Source organism: Zosterops lateralis (assembly GCF_965231275.1).
Source record: "Zosterops lateralis genome assembly, chromosome: Z".
Lineage (NCBI taxonomy): Eukaryota > Metazoa > Chordata > Aves > Passeriformes > Zosteropidae > Zosterops > Zosterops lateralis.
In genome coordinates this window covers 28,121,631-28,145,419 of record NC_139800.1, presented here as the reverse complement: position 1 = coordinate 28,145,419, position 23,789 = coordinate 28,121,631, and the positions used below count along the sequence as shown (strand labels likewise).

General features: G+C 36.9%; 1 protein-coding gene across 5 annotated transcripts in view; it reads right to left on the bottom strand.

Moving 5' to 3' along the window:
* Positions 1 to 23,789, bottom strand: part of JAK2 (Janus kinase 2) — an 87,616-nt gene that overhangs the window by 7,951 nt on the left and 55,876 nt on the right. For all 5 annotated transcript variants that reach the window (XM_083883566.1, XM_083883568.1, XM_083883565.1 and 2 more), the window contains 14 exons: positions 23,083 to 23,194; positions 21,255 to 21,441; positions 18,945 to 19,072; positions 18,317 to 18,451; positions 16,601 to 16,688; positions 14,411 to 14,538; positions 13,576 to 13,714; positions 12,156 to 12,307; positions 10,971 to 11,121; positions 10,572 to 10,708; positions 9,166 to 9,355; positions 8,523 to 8,647; positions 2,899 to 3,071; positions 1,870 to 1,987 (listed from right to left, as the gene is read on the bottom strand). In XM_083883566.1, the coding sequence (XP_083739692.1) occupies positions 1,870 to 1,987; positions 2,899 to 3,071; positions 8,523 to 8,647; positions 9,166 to 9,355; positions 10,572 to 10,708; positions 10,971 to 11,121; positions 12,156 to 12,307; positions 13,576 to 13,714; positions 14,411 to 14,538; positions 16,601 to 16,688; positions 18,317 to 18,451; positions 18,945 to 19,072; positions 21,255 to 21,441; positions 23,083 to 23,194 (1,963 nt within the window). The remainder of the gene's footprint in view (positions 1 to 1,869; positions 1,988 to 2,898; positions 3,072 to 8,522; positions 8,648 to 9,165; positions 9,356 to 10,571; positions 10,709 to 10,970; positions 11,122 to 12,155; positions 12,308 to 13,575; positions 13,715 to 14,410; positions 14,539 to 16,600; positions 16,689 to 18,316; positions 18,452 to 18,944; positions 19,073 to 21,254; positions 21,442 to 23,082; positions 23,195 to 23,789) is intronic.

Below are 23,789 nucleotides of genomic sequence, written 5' to 3'. Positions count from 1 at the left end.
GGGGTTGCTAAGAGGACTGGAGCACTTTCCTTATGAAGACAAACTGAGGAGGTTGGGTCTATCCTGCCTGGGGAAGAGAAGGTTGCAAGGAAACCTCACAGCAATTTCCTGAAGGGGGCCTGCAGAGAAGGTGGGAGGGACTCTTCATAAGGAACTGCAGTGACAGGAAAAGGAATAATGGGTACAAACTGAAAGGGGAGAAACAAAGGTTGGAAATTAGGAAGAAATTATTTACTGTGAAGGTTCTGAGACACTGGAACAGGTTGCCCAGAGAAGCTGTGGCTCTCCCATCCCTGGAAGTGTTCAAGGCTGGGCTGGATGGGGCTCTGAGTACTCTGATCTAGTGGGAGGTGATCCTGTCCATGGCAGCAGGGATTAGGACTAGATGATCTTTAAGGTCCCTTCCAACCCATAGCATTTTATGCTTCTGTGACTAATTAGTTTTAAAAGGATGAAACTCACAGCTGATTCTAAATAGCTCTCTGAAACATTAAAATAACTTAATGCTTTGAAAAATGCCAAATTGAAAACAGATATTATCATGCCGATGTATAAAAAACAGTTAGCAGAACTAATCAGTAACTATACAGTGGAAAAATTAGTATAATTAAAGTCAGCAAAAATGGCTTAGCTAAACCTTGCTGCCCAAAAAAACCCAAAATAACTCAGAAAGCAGATTAAAACCTCACTCAGACTGCCAGACATCAAAAATAAATGAGGATGTGCTATTAACGGAAATAAATTTCTAAGCACAACATAATGGGCATTTTTTTCCTCCAATACTACAAAATTTCTTTAATGATCCTTAACATGAAAGTGTGCAACACCCATGTGTTGAATGTGCAAATGGCGATATTATGAAAACAATGTATAATTATAAAAGCTATGAGAGTTGAACAAACCACTTTGGTTAAATTTATCAAATTACCTTTTCTTGACACATATCAATCTGATGAAGTGGTGAATGCACACATGGAATTGATGCATTGAAAGAATAGTCCACCTGTGCTTGTAACTTACTCTATTACTTTTCATTTCATAATGCATCTGAAAAACTCCAGGTGTCTGCAACATTTATCGTTTTATGCTGAAAGAGCTGTCCTGAGTTCTTCCTTGTAGCTCTGATAGCTCATTGTATGGAATTAGTAAGAGATTCACTGAGGCCAGTGCAGAGATATCCTCCAAGGGCATTTTTGCCTATCATCACTATTCAGCTCTCGAAACTAGGTTTGCTAGGACTGACACTCTGGCCAAGGGTAAGACCAGCTTCAGTAAATACAGGACCCTCAACTCTCCTCTGTTATGCCCATGGATACTGCTAGGTGAAAATAACATCATGTATCTTATTTTCAGTTGGAGGATAATAGCATCTTTCTTCACCCATTGTAAATTTAAAGATACCTGTTAAGAGTCTGCAAAAAAACCACTCCTTTTCTTTCTTGTCTGCTAATATTAAATACCTTTAAGTTCCTTATTCAAGTTAACTTAAATTACATATATGTGTTTGGCTCAGCCTTAAATTTGGAATGACACTAAAAACAAAGGTCATGCAATGGAATGGTTGCAGCTGGGATAACTCTCCACAAAGGATGGGAGAGAACAACTTTTAAGAGATTTTAAAATCTTTTTCAAATGGAAGTTACAGAATGGATAAGATATGCACAGACTATGAAGTAATTTTCAGATCTTTCCTTCCTATGGCTTGATACCAGTACTTTTTAGTTACTGCTTCAGACTGGATGCTGTCTCATAAACACTAAGGTATTTCCAGAAAAGGATCAGTAAACATTAACCTATTGAGGTACACAACAATCTAGAAAATTGAAATAAACAAACAGGTTCTCTAAGATTCATTAACTATATACTTACAGCTGGCGGGCTTTTGCTTTTGTCAATATAGGTGAAGAGTTCATACAAGACCACACCAAAACTCCACACATCTGAGGCCACAGAAAATTTGCTTTCTGTCAGAGATTCTGGAGCGTACCTGCAACACACAATACAAGGAAAATGGATCTCTGCAACACGTATAATTTTGATTTTGAAAACATTTCTTTTAGTAAGACAGATTTCTTTTTCATGAGTAAGTGATCTTTTTTCATTGATATTAGCAAGTTCTCATTTCCTTTCAGTACCTTCAATTAGTAACCACTTCTTCAATAATAGTTACTTGGTTTTGAAAACCAAATCCACCTTAAACAAACACAGTTAGCGATAACTATAACCAAGTTTGATTTTTTTCAACAAAGTTGTAGATATATTTCTTATCTGTAGTGCAAATAAACAAGAACTTGATGTGATAAGACCTGCAAAGAAAGACAACTATATCCTTCCATCACTTTCAGTGAGCCCTGAACTGTGTTGCAGGCACATCTGGAACTAAACTGTACATCTCTAATAACATCTACTAGGAAGTAATTTTGTATCATTTATTCTTTAGGCAAATAGTGCCTGAGTCAGAATTAAAATACAGACTAAAATCGCATGTGTGGAATGGCATTTTCTCTTGGGGTATATCCAACAGATCTCTCAGCTGGAAGACATGGATGACCAGTGTTTAGGGAACTTCTTAGAAAGCCTAAAAATTTGAAAATGTCCAGGTGAATAGTCCATTTTAGACTTCCTTTATCTCTGAATATGTTTTCTGTTGGACATTATTTCCTTTAAATAAGTATTTTTTTTGGTTTTTGTTTTGGGTGTTTTTCTGGATTTTTAAAAATATGTTGAAAAGTCCTAGATGCTACTCTGTGAAGTGAAATATTGTGCATGTGATTTACACAATGCTGGAAAACTGATGTAGAGCTTGAAAGTAAGAATTCCACAACATGCAAAATGAATTGGCTGAAATGGCAAAAACTGAAAACATGCCATGATTTCACATACCAAAAGAAGACTTACCAAAATATAGGACTTTCACCAGGTTCTTTCACTTTGTAGTATTCTTTGTCTTGTGGCAAGACTTTTGTCAATCCAAAATCTCCAATTTTAACTCTGTTCTCATTCTCCACCAAGATATTTCTTGTTGCTAAATCCCGGTGAACATATCTTTTTGTACCCAGATACTCCATGCCCTAGGTGTAGAGGTTACAAACATAACAGGAAAATAGTTATTTTTACCACTACATAGCTGCACTTTCTCTAAGAGGATGAATTAAACTCAAAGTTAAAAACAGAATGAGGTTTGTCTTCTACGAGGAGTTAATCTTCCCAAGCTCAGGGACTTCCCTTAACTGGAGAGACATAGACTGAGCACCTGTATTTTTGGATTATGAGCAAAGTATTTTTTGATTATGTTGCTGGATAAACAATACAGTTCCTTCCTCTGCCCAAATGCAGTTGGACATATGATATGCAGAAGGAAAAAATTGTGTTAAGCTATACAATCCAGAGTACATGAGAAGGTTGTCCAACCTATCCATTTCATTTACGCTTTTTTCTTCATTTTCCACATCTGCTTTCCCGATTACTTCCATGAAACTTTGTATTATGATTCCTTGAATTTGACAATTATTCACTGTATTCCCAACTGTGTACCTTGTTCCTCTTTTGTGTGGACCATTATTCACCATTACAGTTCTGCCTACTGTTATATTTCCACAGATTGCTGTAACAAAACATTGGTCTGAAGCCATGCTGTCTTTTATTGCTGATGATCCCTTCTTACCAATGCACCTAATACTTCCACTAACCATTAATTAGAAGAAGCCAGTGGCTGTAGAGGCACTACTAAAACAAGAATATCTTGCTTAGACAGCAATAAATGGAGGACTGAAAGTCATGATGCACAACATCAAGAGATATTCAACTCACATGTGAAAGGAATCACAAAGCAAGTTGTCAGTTTCACAGTTTTATAAGAAAGCATATAATAAGCATATAAGCATAAAGCATATAAAGAGCTTTTATATAAAGCATAAAGCATATAAGCATATAAGGAGAGGTTAAATTTCACTAATAGCACTGGTGATCCCAAAAGTTCTGAAAAGCAGTGTTATACTAGTCATGCCAAGAGGTTAATTTCTCTTTTTTTTTTTTTTTTTTTTTTTTTTTTTTTTTTTTTTTTTTTTTTAATGTGAGAAATCTTAGCGTTTGGGTGCAAGTACAACCTTTCTCTCAGATCCTAGTACTGCCCAATACCATTGAGTGGCATTGCTGTTCACCCACAGCTCATTCCAAAACTGTTCAAAAATGCCCCATTCTTCATTGCCAGTTATTCACCAAACCAAACTTCTTCAAAGTGAGGCTTCTGTGTTTCTGGTACGACTAGCCTATGAAAATGCTACACCTTTTTCTTACTACAATGTATTATTCTGAAAACAGCCCTAAAGTTTGATGATAGTAACTTTTCTGTTAGCCAGGAAAACACCTAAGAGAGATCACGCAAATTCTAAGTGGATATCAATCCTGTGGCACTAGTCTAACAACAGAGTTTAAATATGATTTAAAATGTTTGTCTTTAAAACTGGGTTCACCAGTAAGGACACCTGAAACACTTCAAACATTAAGAGAAGGAAAACCCTTTTCCAATATAGTAGCAAGGAACCAAAACACAGTAAACAACCAAATACATTCATCTTAACCCCAGGTAATGGGTGTGCCTTCATCTCTCTCATACACTTCAGAGGAGAGCGGCAAGGCAGAGGCAGAAAGGTTTTTGATCAAAACCCCTCAAGATTACAGACAGACAGAAATGCACAGCAGAAAGGAGAGATGTGATATGCTGAAAGAGCAAACATTGCAAGAAAAGCAAAGCCAGATGAAAAGTGTAACTTGATCAGTTAAACAAAGAAAAAGCATACGTTTTCACAATACAAGGTACTCTCTATGTTTATAATTAAGTTGCTTCGGAGTAACAGAATGCCACAGATTAAACTGAAATCTTAAAGCAATTGATATACCCTCTACTTTGCAGATCGTACAGCAACAACAGTCCAAAGCAAGGCACATACACTGTAACTCTTAGATTTTGCTTTCCTTACAAGTGAAGACTTTTTTTAAGAGGAAGTTCTATGCAGACTTTTCACATTTTTATACTGTTTGTCCTCATAGTTTGTCATTATCAAAGCCAGATGTCTTTCCACTTCAGTATCTGCAGGATGCATATTTTACTTCCCTTTCTCTTGGCTGGTGATTGGTACTTAGGAAGGAATCACCTTATCTGCTATTTTGATTTCTCACCATCCTGAAGGCCTGTAATATTTTGAAAGTTCTTTCATATATGTGTATGTACACACACACAATAAGGTCCTTTTTATTTTGCAGTTTCTGAATACAGTTCCTTTCCCAAAGATTTCTACCATACTTGCACAGCCAACAAAGGGCAAAATCCACCTTCCGGTCTTCCCAATGGGTACCTCAGACCAGGGTCCTGAGACATGTTGCCACTATAGTTTCAACAGGCTTTGAATGAAAGCCTGAAGACTTCTACATGCTTCACAGCTTCTTATGAGAGTGCACAAGGCCAGCACCTTGAGGTCACAGGCTGAGATGGACACAGAATAAAATAGCAAAGTGTCTGCAGCCTTTGTGTGTTCAAAAATTCATGTTGCATCTTACTTTATGAATGATTTGGTCACGGCCCTCAGTAGATGGTGCTGAGTGTTAAGACTCTTCCAGAGTCTTCCAGACCAAAGACTGTTTATAGTGATTTACCAGCAGAACAGTATTTTTGTTGCAGAAATAAGTATGAGATCATTTTTTAGGCCTGTTACCAGAGAATGACTTCTTGTTTTGGAGACAGATCAGAGAGCACTTCAAGCCTCTGAAGTGGGTGGTCACCTGTTCAATCCTTTCTCTCTGCAAAAAGACTGGCACTTTCCATAGACTTGGTAACAATTTTTGTTTTCCCACATTCCATGCTGCTTGCCCATCAAGGAGCTTCTCCTGGACACTACTCACATTGCTGTGCTTCAGTGAAGCACATGACTAGGTGACGTAAGCTGTTAAGGGTGCAGCATTCCTCATACATGCAAGATGTTCAGCAGCTAAAAGGTTAGTCCAGTTTCAAGCAGGGAACCAGCAAGCTCTTTTCATCATGAGAAAGTTTGAATGTCAGGAGAAGATCTTGGCTCTGGCAGACACTCTCCCTTGATTCTTGTCAGACCTTCTCTGATACTGAGAAGCTAAGTCTTAGCATCTTAACGTGGCAGGTCACAATTACCAGACATAAGTATATCTGTGGGCAATATACCCTAGAAAATACCCCCATCCATTCTAGAGCTGATGAGGAAGCTGACAGAAGAGCTCGCCAAGTGACTCTCCATTATCTGTCATCAGTTCTGGCTCACTGAGGGCATCACAGATGACTGAAGGCTATCCACAAAAAGGGCCAGAAGGAGGATCTGGGAAACTACAGGCCAGTCAGCCTCAGCGTGGTGCCTGGCAAGGTTATGGAACAGATTATCTTGTGTGCCACCCACAGAACCTGGAGGATGGCGACGGGCTCAGAGCCAGCCAGAATGGATTTAGGAGGGGTAGGTTCTGCCTGGCCAACCTGATCTCCTTTTATGACCAGGTGACCTGCCTGGTAAATGTGGGGAAGGCTGTGGGTGTTGTCTGCCTATACTTCAGCAAGGCCTTTGACACTGTCTCCCACAGCACACTCCTGGAAGAGCTGGCAGCCCACGGCTTGGACAGGAGCACCCTTTGGTGGGTTAAGAAGTGCCTGGATGGCAGGCCCAGAGAGTGGAGGTGAATGATGCCACACCCAGTGGGTGGCTGGTCACCAGTGGTGTCCCCCAGGGATCTGTGTTGGGCCCAGTCCTGTCTAATGCCTTCAGTGATGATCCGGATGAAGGGATCAAATATACCCTCAGTAAATTCATAGACAGCACCAGGTAGAGTGGGAGTACTGATCTGCTGGCATGTAGGAAAACTCTGCAGAGGGATCTGGACAGGCTGGATTGATGGGCCAAATCCAGCAGTATGAGGTTTAACAAGACCAAGTGCCAGGGCTTGCACTTTGACCACAACAACCCCAGGCAGATCTCCAGGCTGGGAACAGAGTGGCTGGACAATGTCCAGGCAGAAAGAGACCTGGGGGTTCTGATGACAGCAGTTGAACATGAACCAGGGTGTGCCCAGGTGGCCAAGGAGGCCAGTGGCACCTGACCTTTACCAGCAATAGTGTGGCCAGCAGGACCAGAGCAGGGATTGTCCCCCTGTACTTGGCACTGGTGAGGTCACACCTCAAATCCTGTGCTCAGTTCTGGGCCCCTCAGTTTAGGAAGGATGTTGACTTGCTGGAGGATGTCCAGAGAAGGGCAGTGGAGCTGGTGAAGGGTCTGGGGCTCGGGTCCTGTGAGGAGCAGCTGAGAGAGCTGAGGTTGTTTAGTCAGGTGAAGAGGAGGGTCAGGGGAGACTTTATCACTCCCTACAACTCCGTAAAAGGAGGCTGTAGCCAGGTGCAGTTTAGCTCTTTTCCCAGGCAACCAGCAACACGACCAGAGGACACAGTCTCAAGCTGCACCAGGGCAGGTTTAGGTTGGACATTAAGATGTTGTTCACAGAAAGGTTGATTGGGCATTGGAATGGGCTGCCCAGGGATGTGGGGAATTCACTATCCATGAAGGTGTTTAAGGTAAGACTGTATGTGGCACTCATACCATGGTCTGGTTGATCATGATCATGACCAAGATGGTGTCCATTCATAGGCTGGACTCAATGATCTCAAATGTCTTTTTCCAGCCTAGTTGATGCTGAGATTATGTAATCATATGTAACCTACTGTTTCAATGTCTTTGATGTAGGTATTGGGAAAAGAAATTTAAAAATCTTTCTGGTACATGCCTTGAGTGGATGTGGTTATATTTTTTATTTTTGTCTCTCTCCCCCTCACCTCCATTTTTTTTTTCTTTTCCCAGATTTCTAAATATGCAATGAAGTCTCAGGTGCCTCTAGTTTCTTATATCCAAAGTGCAATTACAGAATAAAACTAGGGAAGGCATAAGCCCTCTTTATAAGGAAAATGAGATATCACAAGAAAGATAATATGTTTGTACTGCTTTTAGGATTTTATGAATTATGTTTGGTACCAAATAATTTATTACAGGCTTCAGTACTTCTAAGGCCCCTAGTTCCACATATAGAAATCGTGTATCTTTGCTCTTGCTTACAGTTCAAAGTAAATTTTTTAAAGATACACACGTTGTCATAGTGTTTTTCTATCTGAATGTCAAATTTCTGAAAATTCCACCACAAAATATCAGGAACAGATTGCCCAGGTGAGTATATTAACTCCTACAATATTTTATGTCAGGTGACCTTAGGCAGAAAAGAGAGTACTCTGCCTCAGTCAGCATATAGGCTAGTCTCAGCATCCTGTATTATGACACCCCAAAGTTTTTCCAGCTCTTGACTATGTGAGTATATTGCTACTTTTTCTTACGGTTATGTGGTGCTAGCAGCCCAATGACCTTATAGAAGACACACCAAAACAACAGGCTATTGTTGCTTTGAGACAAATGAGGTGAAGAAAGGAGACAAAACTTATTGAAAGATGTATATAATTTGAAATGTCCTACCTTGCATATCTGAGATGCGTACAGCAAAAGCTTCTTGTGGTCCAGCCTCTCTTTGTGTTTCTGCAGATAATCTCGTAAACTTCCATATGGTAAGTATTCCATAATTAATCTTAGATTCCTACGTCCTTTTACAGCAATAATAAAAAATACAAATGTAATATTTTCTGTAATTTTCCAAAGACAAGCTTTTGGAGTATTTAAAATAAGTATTTTAAAACATCTATCTGTAGCTGTAATACAGAACAAACTTAATACAAAAATATTAATTTATTATCTATACATCACTATGCAATTTTTCACATATTAAGTAATTGTATTTCCTCAGAAAATGCCACTTACTGAAACTCAACAACAATGTGGATATGCTTTTAAAAATAATATATCACTAATCAACACTATTTCATCAATACTTCAGCTATTATTGCTAAGGCAAAGTAGAAGTCTGTATATCTGCGTTGTCTAGACAAAACTCAGAATGGAAGTGACATCAGCTTATTACCAATGTTAACACCTTTTGAAACAACTTCCTTTGTTTTGTACTCTCTCAGTCCTGGTAGATTTAGGACAAGTCAGTGACTGTCATTAAGACTTACCTCTGAATTTCTCAGTACACGTATTTAGGTGTATTCATTATAGCACATACCTGCACTGTAGCATACTCCTTTGTATTTAACGATGTTATCATGCTGCAGAGATTTAAGTATTTCAATTTCTCTTTCAAAGTCCCTAAGGTGCTCTTCTGTGCTATGTTGCAGCTTTTTCACAGCAACCACCTCCCCAGTATTATCCTGCAGCGGGTCATATCGGCACATCTCAACACTGCCAAAATTTCCCTAGGTCACAAATGGAAACACTTGGGAATTAAAAACAAGTCCACATCATTCTCTCCTTCTGTTTCCTGGTGTACATGTTTGCTCATGTTGAGCGTAGTTTTTGTTCAGTGTAAGCATTCAGCATACTAAGCATTAAGGTGATGTGATTAATTATTTAAGTGAAATGCCACAGAACTTCCCCGAGAGAAAAAGTGCAGGACCAAGGGTAACAGTTGCAAAAGACATATTCCATGAACGGAAGCAAACAGAACAGGAAATGAGAACGAGGAAAGAGGGTGATGTCCACCTATTTTTTCTCCTTGCACAAATTTCCACTTCCACTGGCATAATCCTTTTCCTGCTCCTGCATAAATTCCTTTGTCTTAGTTCTTAATTCTGCTCTGTTTCTTTTTGGCTCCTCTTCCATTTGTTTCAGTGTTCTGTCTCTTTCTTCATTTATTTGTCTTTTGTCTTCTTTTATGCAGCCATCACTTAGCACTCTGTGCTTTCCCTATGCTATGCTATTACAGTCAACAGCCAACCATCTGCAAACAGAAGTACTTCTGCTACTTCATTTTCAGGCTGCTTCAGTACTTGAAGCCAAAGGAATACATAACTAGCATGTAAAATAGCTAGCAAGCAAACCAGCCAAGAACCACTGTAGAAAAATAGTACTTGGTGAAGGTCTGCCAGCTGCGCTTGGTCATCTGCCTAGGTATGCTTTCACACAGCCAGGCTGCAATGACTTGCAAAACTAGTAACCAAATGCTGATTTCTAAAGCCAAAAAGTTCAAGGCCTACGTGTATCTTGAAGACATACCTTCCTTTTGAACTGAGAGACTGTATATTCAGATTTCTCAGAATATGCATACACAGAACCCCCAATTCCACTGCTAGTTCTGTGCAAGACCGCTCCAGAGCATTGTTAACTGAATACCAAGTGTGTCTGTATAGATCTATATACATAAAGTTTACGCAGCTCTGTGTTACTGAAAAATACTTTAGCCTTTTGCTGTGACTGTATCCATTGTGGAGGTTAGCTAATTTTCTTCTGTCTAAGAATACTGTGAAAATGAAAAAAGAGCTAGAAGGAACTGCATATGTTGCTCAGATATGACTGAAATTAGTAACTTCTAAAACAGAAGTTTCACTGTAAACAATGTGTATGGGGTCATCAAAGGATTACTGAAAACAATAGTTAATTCCTAAACTATTACAGAATTTTGAATCATCTTACCTTGCCAAGTTGCTGTAAAAACTTAAGATGTCTTTCTTCAAATTGTGTTGGGTCCCGATCTTCAAAAGCGCCAGAAAATCCAAGTGCTCCAATTCTCATATTTGGCAACATATCACTTTCTGTCAATAGCTCGTAATCTGAGAGGTAGAAGGAAGAAAGGAAGAAAGAGAACAGAAGACACAGAGTAGTGAACAAGAGAAGGAAGAACCTTATTATAATCATGGCATGTTCTTCTTTTGTTTGGCATACTTCAAGCTCAGTAGAATATTGACAGCCACCTTTATTTTTATATAGTAATTTGCAGTCAAATACAATGATGTATTGCAAAAAACATACTAAGAAGAAAGTGGATCATTAGAAATCAGGAGTCTTTTTTATTCTAATGTATTGCAAACTCACCTGGAGTGAACAAACTGTTCAAATCACGTATAATTGCTCTAAAAGAAGGCCTGAAATCTGGCTCGTAATCCATGCAGTGGTTTATAAGATTTGCAAGTTCTGTCCAGTTGGGGGCAGGAAGCTGGTGCCTATCTTCATAAAACTGTAGTTTCTGGAATTAAACAGGTAAGTCATTTTACAACCATGAAGAGTTGCAGAATCATTAACATTCTCGCCAGAGTAGCCAAAAATTACAGCTCTAAACCTAGACTTGTTATCTCACCAAATGGTGCATCTCACCGATTTTCATCAAAAGCAAGACTGGTATAATTTAGAGTGATCAGTTCAGAAATTTCCAGCCCGTTACTGGTAGAAGATAAAAGGATAGAGAAAGATGAGAAAAATGGTGTCTCCTTTATTGGTAATTTCATAAATCCTCAGCTGGATAGGTCCAGCAGAAAATTCTGCTGATCTGTGAACTGGCTGAACTCACAGTTGTGAAAAACTTTGTATTATGAAAGAATGTAGGGCAACTTCTTAGAATATTATTAGAAATACTTAGATACCTATAAGCTAGGTCTAGGTAAACCCTGGCGATTATTGTAAGAGCTGATCAAAATATTTGAGAAATCAGATCAAGGCTTTATGGGAAGGTTACGGTACCTTTACAAAAATAATACTATCAGTACTCTTGTGGCATAGTGAAGTATTCTCTTTGCTTCTGACTAAAGAAGCAAATACATATGAATTAATATTTTTTATGGAATATGTTTCCCCTCAATCTCTGGACCCTATCTGAGATAAAAGTTAACATTTCTTGTTTAGCTAAAATAGTAGAATTTTACAACTAACAAAGTACTACTGCATTTAAGATTTCAATTAAAAGAATGCTAATTAAAATCCATGCACAGTTAGGAATACTTTTTGGTTAAAGTGATACATTACTGCAACAAAGCAACAAAAAAATGAACTAGATAACACTGACAATTCTGTATTTTGTCCCCCCACAAAAATTAAAATAAACAACATAAAACCAAGCTTCAAAACATCTCTTCAGGTTACTATCTACAAGTAAAAATGTTTTTTTCCTACAGTGGTCATAAGGCCACATCACTTTACATGCTGATGTAAGCAGTTACAACAGCAGATGTTTTAAATTAGAAGTGTTCAAAAAACTGCTATGACTGCAGACCCAGTATTACTTACCCTTGAAGAATCCAGTGCACTCAGGGGTTTGTCTCCTCCGCTGCAGATTTCCCACAAAGTGGTACCAAAACTCCATTTGTCTGTAGCGAGGCTTAGTTGTTTGGGATTCTCAATACATTCAGGAGGAACCCATGGTATTCTCTCAAGAAGAACTGTGTGATCACACAAAGAAAACTTGTTAAAACAAATAACAAGACCAGAACATTCTTTAACATTTTTGATTTGGTAAAAATTAATATACGTAGGTATTTCACTCTGCAATGCACTAATAATACTTTTCCCAGTAGTTGTTCCCATCAAGAAAATAAATTTATGGGATATGGAAAAAAAAATAAAAATAGTATTTGTGAATCAGAGAGGAGGTCCATTAGCTTTATTGTAAAATAAGTCTAAAGGTATACAATTGCCTTAATATCATTTCCATGTTACGTTTTTTCTCTGATCCCTCTATTTCCCCCAATCTTACCAAGACTTAATAGCTACCACAGAGACCTAAGACATCAAAGAGTAAAAAGTACTTTTGCTAGTGGTTGGCATATTATGGCATAGGAAAAGGCATTATGAAAAGGAATTTTACACTATTTGATTTTTAAGCTATTACTACTGACTGTAGTAACAAGTTAAAACATAGGATTATACTGATTTGGATTTACAGCTCCTTAAAATGTGACTTCATAAAAATAATGTAAGCTTCATATTTAAACAGGGAGAATTTAAATAGTTTACTGGCAATAATGACACTGCATTACTTATAAGCTGTTAGATACATTATTTCTTTAGAAATCAAAAGAAGTACCAAGTATGAAGTGTTCTTATTAAAAAGAAAGACCACAAAAATAATAGTAAGGTTACTTCCATTCCATTAGCACACATTTTCCATTTAATTTATTTTGCTGTTTATAAAGCAGCATTGGAACAGTCTTAGTGGTGGATGATAACCCAGTATTTTTAACATCAAGTCGTTCCAAGTATTCACCAAGAAATGCACTGAAGATGCTTTTTAACTGCCAGTCAGCATTTTCAAAAGTGCATTTGGTTTCACTTGCGGAAGTTCCTGCAAGCTATAAAAGACTTCATCAATTACAGTTCAGCAGTTACTGCAAATGTAACAGACTATATTATATACTTACAATATGATATAACAATAGTACTACCAATGAAAAAGGGTTGAAAATGAGAACAGCTGGGAAAAGGTGCTCACACAATGGAGAATTGTGGCTTTATTTCCTGTAGCTATTTGCTAATTAAAAAGATACACTCAAAACTGCTTGGCTAGGACTGTAAAGATAATTACAAAATGACAGATCAAGGAACTTACTATAGCAGAATTATTTTAGATGGTGGCCAGAAAAAAACCCCAACCCCAAACTTATTTTTCAAGTCAGAATCACTGAACAAGAAAATTGATGCAAAGACTTACTATCTCTTGGCAAAACTGTAATACTGATGCCAGGATCACTTAGCTTTATAAATGGAAGGTTTCCAGACTTCCTGTCTTCCTCTCTGATAAGCAAGATGTTTTTTGCACAGACATTCCCATGAACAAGGCCTTTATCCTCCTGTAAACAGAAATTAATATTTTACAAACTGACAAAAAAGTCTTACTGTTGAAGAGATATTTAAAAACAAATACTGTACAGCATGAGGGAAACATCAGCAAATAAAATGACGACGGTAGATTAAGTTGATCAAACTTCAGGTACTTCACCAGTTTCTCTCAAAGTTACAGTTTCCATCCAATTTTTGTTATCTGCCTAAAGTCTGAAACAACTTGACATATGTTAACTCAGAAGAATACTCATCCATCCATTTAAAATTAATGTAAGAACATTTAAATTCTGTTAAAGGAAAGACTTATCTAGTCACATAAGAAGAATGCACTAGCAGAGTGAACAGTACAGTGTTTTTCCCTCCCAGTAGTTAACACTACCAGGAAATAGTTTATGTTCAGCATCATGATCTGAGGTGGGAAGTTCAGACAAGACTGATTTGTGGGGGAGCTGGGGGGAAAGCACTACTGCAAATGTGTTTATATTTCATGCTAAAACATAAAGCATTAAAAAAGAATGGACATCCAACTACACTTCGTGGAAGATACAAAGTCTGTCTCTGAGTATCTACTAAATAGCTGGTGTATGGCCAATCCATTATCAAAATCCTCCAGAATTTCAAGAATTCGGGTAATAGCTCAGGCTTTCTACATGCATTAGTTGGAATCACTTGAATTCTGCCACAAACAAAACTGAACCACTTACCAGAAAATGCATGGCTAATGCCAACTGTTTGGCTACTTCCAGCTTCCACAAAATATTGATACTATTTTTGTTCTTTTTCAAATATGTGTCCAAGGATCCAAATTTTACATATTCTTGTACAAGGATGTCTGATTCATAATGATAAAAAAGAGTAACAATTGAAACCAACAACAAACAATGAAATTTCAGGACAGAATCATGACTTTAGTATTCCTCTTTTTTGATACCTTGTTGGTGGTCTACTTTGAAATTTCAGTCTCTGTGGTATCTGAGTACTGCCATAAACACTATGTTCTTTATACTTCTTTGGAGTGTGAAAGTTCACCTAATTCTTCTCAAATGCAAAGTTACTAGATTTAATCTTTTAGGGTTAATTATTCAGATTAATTCTTTTACAGAATAGGTAAAATCCAGTGAGCATCTTTCCACCCTCACCTGAAAGGCAGAATAATGTAACTGCTGATGAAGAAGAGTAGTGTACAGCACTGTCAGTGTGATGAGTTGAGTAACATTCAAGTCATTCACTTCACAGTTGTTTACAATCTATATTCTTACTGAAAAATGCAATGCTTTATTGACAAAAGATGCTTTGCTTGAAAAAGACAAGTATCTGCCCTAAAATTGTGTATGTGTATATGACATATACCTTCATGCAGCCATCAAGCAAATAACTCCAGAAACAAGAACTACTGTCTACATCACCTTCAACACAACAATTTCAAATTACATGACTGAATCTTTGCCCTCAGCTTCAAGATGCTCACATTGGAAACTACTAGTATAATATCTGTCTGTAACAAATAAACAGGTTTTTTAACAAATTCATTTTAGAGACAGTAAACTCTTTCTTCTTTTCTTTTGCAATTACATGAAACAATTCTTATCAAATTTGTACAACAGGTCTGTAAATCACAAAATCAATAAGAGCTACTCTTCCTATTTCTTAGTAACTGCCTCTCCTTAAACTGCAGTAAGTCTCCTGCCCTCAGAAAGAGAATAACTTCTAGAGGACACTCTTAAGGTGAAATAAGTACAAGCTACAGTCTTAAGATGAAATAAGTAACCATATACCTTCTTTCAACAATCTCTTTTCAATCATAAACTTGATCTACCTGAAATTTTATATATAGTCTCCATGTGTGGTACAATGAATAAAATACAAAAATCCTATGTGGTTGTTTTGACACAAGTTCTCGGCCAAACATAATGCTGTGCCTTTCCAGCCTTCTAAGAGAGGTAATATCTGATTATAGAGATAAATTCTGATTACCGAATCCACCATCTCTTTTGGAAATTCTTTCTCCCTAATGAAGGTAACCACCTACATAATGTGCTCATGTTACTATAAAATGCTTCCTTTCATCCAGATTTCTAATCACAGAGGAAAAAAAAAAAAAGGGTTTTGGCAAACTGACATTTTAGCCTAAAACTGAATGAAGAAGAAAAACTGTCAAAGTGAGATCCAGCAGTCACATTTGAAGACAGCACACATTAGCATATGACAACCACCCAAAATTAAGATTTCATTACAAGATGGTATAAATGTATTCAAGCATTCTTAAAAAAATCTTATTAACACATAGTCACAAAGCTGTAAGCTAAACTGAAAATACATTCAACTTTTGCAGACGATAAACTTTACTGCTGCTAAAATTTCACAGTGTGTTTGTTGAATTCCCAGGACCTCCTCTTTTCAGAATGGAACCTCTAAACCAAACTTCACAAAGTTATATTTGTGCTTACAAAGCCAGCACGTGTAGAGAAGGGCAGCAATGTCTGTTTCTAATCACAGTAAACAAAGATTTTTCTTGGTAGCACAGTACCTCCCTTTCTAGCTAACCACAGTTGATACAATGTAGGGCTGCAATTCTTCTGGCACTTTAAAAGCCCAGAGGCACAGCAAAACTGATCTCAGATAGAACAGACATGACTGAGTCATTTACAGAGGTTACTATTCACACAGACTGTACTGTAAATAATTTTCCCCTTATATATATATATATTTACTGTTAACTAGTTGTCAGATACCAAGACTAATACTACTGCAGCATGAACATGTATTAGCAGTCTAGCTGGTGTTGAACTTGCATTGTTTTGTTCGTTTTTTCCCTGGTTTTACCAAAAACCAATGTCAAATTCTAATAGAGATGTTTGAAAATTGGTAAAAAAAGACAATTAATTTCTACTTACTCTCTTCTCCACAGACACAGACTCCATAATTCAACACCAAATGTTTGTAAGAAAGCTGGCTCATCATACTTGCTGCTTCAAAAAAGGACTTTTTGGAAGGGGAGGGAGAGATCAACAAAGAAAATATATCAGTGAAAACAAAGTCCTCAAATTCTAATAAATTTACTAAAACCATTTTTTAAAATATCTCAACTATCTCTTTGCAAAGAGATAGTTGAAATATTAAAACATAACATACGTTTTAATATTTTAACGTAACATATTTTATATTGTTGTTGGTTTGTGTTTGGCAACTGTTGCTTGTTTGGTTGGTTTTTGCTTCAGTTTTTTGGTTGTGGATTTTATTTTCTAAATAACTGGTTGTACATATTCCATATAGGTCAATAACCTCTTTTTCTCCGTGGGCAAGTATACCGGGACATTTTAAAAATAATCTTTTTTTTTTCAGTGTCAGTTACCTAGGTAAACTGAAGGCAAATTCATCATACACTATTCACTTTCTAATTTATTCTGCCATAATGCACTATTGAGTTTCCAATTTATTTCTTTGTAGCATATTTTTAAGATAAAAGACAAAAAGTGTTATGTAATTCATACACTATTGCAAGACCTTTTCCAAATTTGCCAGGAAGGTTTCAAATGCTTTTATTGCTTTCCTTTATTTTCTTATTTTGTTCAGTGGCATCTCCACCTACACTTGCTTGTGTACTGATTATTCACCCAACAAAGTGAAGTGAAAATGAGAACATTTTCTTTCAGGTGACTATATTTTCATTTCTATATTCAAAGCTTTTAGTAACTGATTCATACTTAACTGTAGAATATAAATATATTACCCATGCTATCAAAATTATAATTTTTTAAATTATTTTCAATAGGTCAAAGTGTATGCATACACTGTTTATGAATATCAGCCATCCAAAATGTCTCTTCCTTTTTTACTTGTATTTTCATATAGATTTATCTTAAATAATTGAAAACTGCACTAAATAGTGTACTGGTTTTCTTGACTTGCTGTAAACATAGGTAGATAATTAGAAACTTGAATAAAGTACACATGTAAACAATAAGCAGTATATAATGTTACATAAATATAATAAGTTCTACTACTTCCTGTGAAAATCATTAAATTCTCACATACACGGTCTTGGGCTTGATTACACTACTAGTTTATTAGTTTTTGCACAAAAGCATTTCAGGTCTACTAAAAGGTTCACTCAAAAAGTGAGAAGGCTCAGTGATTATGGGTGAATCAATGTATGATAAGATTTTCTCATACATAAATACTTTTGATTACTTGATTTTACTGGAAAATCTGAAGACAGTCTACCCAGAGAAAGTGTTTTTCCATAAATACTGGTCCCTTTGTCCCTGTAAATAATGAATTTATTGGTTAAGACAATCCTGTGATCATACCACCCCTCCTCTGGTACTTTAATTGTATAAATGGTCTGTTCTCCAGTTCTCAGTGAGTAGGTCTGAGTTCTCTCACAGGTGGTGGGAACAGGGGAAATAAAATACATAGGTGTACTTCCCAAATCCAGTCTCGAATCCATACTCCCAGTATCACAAGTCTAAGCATGAGCTTGGTTCAACATATAACCCTCTACCATATAACAAACACTCATTTATGAAGTCAATGGGTACTGCTCAAAAAAAGGAGTAATGTTCAACATCATGGACAAATTTTGTATAGCAGTCAACAACCACACCAACCTCAGAGTAGTTTCTGTGCACTTTATCCAGCACCTTTAAAAGAACTTCAGTTTGATGGAGCTGGCCATAGTCTCCCACTTCTTTCCTTACACCTTTGAAAATCTTAGTGAATGTGCCCTGTCCAAGACTCTCCTCCTAAAAGGAAGGAAAGATATAGATAGGAAAAAAATAGAAAATATCTGCCTGTTTTAAAAGACATTTTAAAAAAACCAAAAACATAAGCATATGCAAGTCTTTAGAGATGTGTTGGCTGTAGAGCCCAGCCGAGAAGGAAAGGAAGCAACTATACCAGAAACATCTCAAATTTTTGTTCATTTTTTATTGAGTACTCAAGGATCTCAGAAAACAACTTGCCGCAAGAACCAGAGAGGAAACAATTCCACTAAATATGTATAAAAACATCTCTAGAACAAAATAACTGCTATTGCAGTCAAAAGGATTTCTTCTTAATTATAAAAAAATAGTTATTTGTATTACTGGAAAATAAATTCTTTTCTATAACTCTAGGGAAACATTACAGCAAAATCTCCTAGCTCAGGTAAGATTCTTTTAAACACATACTGAGGTTTTTAAAACTTGGTGCATATTTAACCCAACATCTGCAGTGGAAAAAGACTCAGGGACTTACGAATACCAAGTCCTCATTGCGGATTTTGTGGAAGACCATCTGATTGACATTATTGTGTCTCTGTAGCGTAGGTGATGAAGGTACATCAGAAACACTATTGCTTCTGACGACTAGGAGATTTGATTTATCTGGAAGAAGAAAGAGGGAAAGGAAAACCAAAGTAAATTTGTAAAATATAAAAAAAAACCAATATAATTTCAGATGGATTATTAGTGAGGGGCTCCTAATTTAACACAAACAAGATATCACACTGAGATTTAGTATTTAAAACACCATACAGTATTTAATTTAAATCAAAGTCTTATATTTTCTAAACAGTAAAATCATCTAGGTTCACTTGTGAGTTTTGTTTTTAAGTATTCATATTTAAGTATTCGTGTTTTTAAGTATTCGACAAACATTCTGAAAATATCGCTACCTCCTTTCACATTTTAACTGCTGCACTACTTGTTACAACAGTTGAGGATGGAAAAGAGGATGGAAATTATCTCCTTTTATAATAAGAAATAGAGCAAGTCTGATACTTAAACTAAATCTGAAAAGTATGTCTTTGTGGGTATCTGCTCACATCCATGATTACATTTATTCAATATTTATCATTCTGATGCATATACATTTTTTATTTCAATGGAATAATGTTACAAAATTATTCTCTATAATGTGCATGCATATTAACTTGTTACACCTTTTCAAAGGTTTTGAATCCATTGGCTATTTTCAATCAAATTTGAGAGAAGTAAAATTTATATAATATAGTCTGTCTTGGCAAGTTTGTCTTTAAACAGGAACTTTGATAGAGACAAAGATTAGTATTAACTGTACATAGTGCTACTTAGAAGGGCAGATATTTAAAGATTTCATAAAGAAGAAAGATATGAACATCAAAGGCAAGAAAATTAAATGCAAATTCAAGAAAAATCCACTCCTCAGGCAGGAGCTCTCTTCCATGTGTATCTTTTCAGTGTTAAAAAGGAGCTGAAACTACACTGCAGACTTGGCATAACTCAGCTAAGATCAACAATGACAGAAATTCACTGATATTTTTGGTTCTGTTGCCTATGGAAGTATTCTCAGTGATAAATAATCTATTTAGTAGCTCTTTCCTTCTTAAGACATGAAAACATTTGACATAAGAAGAAATGCTACTGCACACAATCCACTACAATTAAGAAACCAGTTTTGCTTCTAGTCATGAAACAGGCTCCCATGACTACTTCTGGAAGAGTATCTTACACCAAGTTAAAATTTGGCAGACACTGGAACTGAAAACTATGACTAAGATGATGAATAAATAGGTCAGTGAAATTAGAAAAAAAAAACAACAAAAAACCCCACAAATATATCACAGAATATTCTGTGACATATAATATATTAATAATATATGATATATAATATAATAATATATATAACTCCTGGCCCTGCACAAGACCATCCCCAAAAGTCACACCACATGCCTGAGAGCATTGTCCAAAAACTTCCTGAACTCTCTCAGGTTGGTGCTGTGATCACTTCCCTGGAGAGCCTCTTTCAGTGCCCAGCCACCCTCTGGGTGAAAAAGCTTTTTATAATATCCAACCTAAACCTCCCCTGACACAACTTCAGGCCATTTCCTCTGGTCCTGTCACTGTTGCCACAGAGAAGGGATCAGTGTCTGCCCCTGCTCTTCCCCTCATAAGGAAGTTTTAACTGCAATGAAGTCTCCCCTCAGTCTCCTCTTCTTCAGAATGAACAGAACAAGTGACCTCCATCACTCCTCATACAACTTCCTCTCCAGACCCTTCACCATCCCCATAGCCCTCCTTTGGACACTCCCCAACAGTTTTATATCTCTCTTATATTGTGGCACCCAGAACTGCCCCCAGCACTGCAGGTGAGGCTCCCCCAGGTCAGAGCAGAGCAGGACAATCCCCTCCCTTGCCTGGCTGGCAACACTGGGCCTGATGCCCCCAGGACAGGGATGTCCCTCCTGGCTGCCAGGGCACTGCTGGCTCATGTTCAACTTGCCACTGACCCAGGACCCCCAGGTCCCTTTCCCTGGTGCTGGTCTCCAGCATCTCATTCCCCAGTCTGTCTGTACAACTGGGGTTGCCCCATACCAGATGCAGAATTTTCCTTGTTAAACCTCATAATTGTTGGTGATTGCCCCATTCTCTAATTTGCTGAGGTCTCTTTAAAGGACCTCCTTGCCTTCAAGGGTACTAACAGTTCCCCCAGTTTCATATTATGCATCTACCTGAGAGTCATTTCATATTAATTTATTTTAATCTAGAAGTTAGAAAGCTTTCTGCTTGGAAATAATTTGTCTCTTACCTTTTGGTTTTGGAGGACAGCATTTGATGAACTGGAAAATTATGCTGTCTGAACGGACAGTTTCTGTCTGGTAACAGGTCAAGAGATCCTTAAGATTACTAAAACTTCTCTTGGTTCCACTAAGATTATATTCTCCGTTCTCGTTCTTCGTAATTAAGCAGTGCTTATAATCTGTAGTACTGTCACGCTGCAGAAAATTTTTCCATTATAAATGAAATTTATTAATATTTAATATTTGAAAGCTTATTTAAATGTATAGCACTCTACTAATTAAAGAAAGGATGCTTCAGGAAAATATGATCATACTTTGTTATTTTGTTCTCACTATGTAATACTGATTCTGAGAAAACATGACTCTATGCCCATCACTGGAACTAGAGGAAAACAAATGTGAATGAAATCTGAAAAGACAGAGCTGAGAAAACAGATAGTAGATCATAGGAAAAATCCTTCAGAGCTATTCATGAAAGCTTATTTACCCTGACATGGGGTTACATCAAAACAAAATTTTGTTGGAAGCAATAGCCCTAATGCTTATACTCTATGTTTGTTTGGCAGGCATTTGGAGATCTCAGCTGTAGTTCTGCTTTCCTGTCATCTCCAGCACAGTTCTAAGAAATCACTTCCTAATACATATTATTAATATGCAATGAATTATTCCCACAATGACTCATGAAAAGATAGCATTAAACATTTTTAAGCAAGATGAGCTTTTAATAGTGCTTTTGTGGCCCTCAATACTCAATACTGCAGCAAACGTTCCAACAAATTCTGAATATAGAAAGCCTTCCAACGACTTGCTCAAGACTCAGGAAAAAGTTGTAGCAAAGTCATTTAAAGGCAATGGTAGTCTTCTCTCACAAGCTTGACTGGCAAGTTTGCCTCTCTAAGCTTGTTCAGGAACTCATTTCTTTATCTACAAAATTCCCTACCAAGCACACTTCATTAACTGGACATAACATTTCTCCATTCACACATCAGCATTACTTGGTCATTTTCAGAGATGCACCTATTCTCTGACAGTACTAGCAAATTTGCTAGCTTGCTCTACATCAGCAGGAAAAGTCACGTATTATCTTCCCTAGCCAAAAACACAAAGCTGGCTCTGCTAATCTAAAAAAGAGAAATTCATTATTGAAACAAGATCATGCAATTATTTAACAGCAATATTAAAGCATTGTATTATAACTAGCTGCAATGTCAGAGAGAAGAGGTTCATCTGGTTCCCTGGCTTCATGAGAATCATATGCATTTCCAGGGTGGCTTTCTCTCTAGCTAACACCAGATAGACCCAGGAGATTTGTGTTGATGTAACAGCTGCAAAATAACATGGCTGGCCCAGCACTGGGGGTGGGGACAGGATCCAAATCCAGAGGAACCTGTGAAGGAGGCACTCTCAGATTGTCAAAGGCTGTACACTCAATCTAATGAAGCCCTGCTTGTGAGGGAGGAGGAGGTGCGTGGGAAAACCCAGGGAAAAAACTCAACTAAAACTCCCCAAACATAAAAAAAATAGAAAACCAATTAAATTGCTCCATCTCCCAAACATTTATCACAGTCCCAAGATCCATGTCACTATCTCCAGAACTCTTAAGCTCTCTTCTGTCTTGGTCTCCAAAGCAGTGGTAAGTGTATCAGCAATTCTGTACTAACTCTGATGTTTCTCACAAGACCCTGAATGTTAGCCTGTCTGACAAAAGTAGCTATAGAATATATACATATCAGATAAACACTCTGGAGGGAAAATTCAGAATAATTTACTGAACATCTCAGGCTCATTGTTACATCACAACAAAAATCAAATAGGCACTTAAGAAAGAATACAAACCTCTATAGCAAAGGTAAGGAAGTATTTTTTAAAATCTTTAGGACTGCAGCGAAGGACATAGAAACCAGTCTGATTTCCTGCTTTCTTCAGTTTACTGATAGCAAAGTCCATGCTACAGTAAAAAGAAAACATTCAATATCACATAATTGCAGAATTCAGCAATATAAGAGGTTGAGCAATGAACGGTATTAACAAATATCTAATAAACCAACAATTAAAACTTTATTTTTGTACATCTTTCCTGAAGTTAATCTTTTTGCCCTTTATTTCCCAATATATAGGGTGATCTTTTATGTTGAGAGCAGTATATTAAAAATTTTTAGTAGTAAACCATCACAATTATTTATCCAATAGGAAATGTTAAGGGCTAAAAAAATACATTCCCTACAGCTTATGATAAGATTTTCAACATGCATTATTAAAGAAGCTATAATAAAACTGCCTAACAAATAAGCTTAAATTAGCAAAACATTTGTGTGGGTGAAAGAGGTGGGTTTAACTAGGAAAACAGCTAACAAGAAAAAAGAGCTGAAATAAAACATTTGTTATTATAAGAATGAATTTCCTCTTAAGCAAGCCTTGCTAACTCACTATTTCTATCCATATCAAGGAATGATCTTTCCACTTAACGTTTATAAATGTCAAGAAGGCACTGTATTTTACAAAGTGAAAAAAAAAAGAAAAATGTAAAGCATTTTATGTTACAT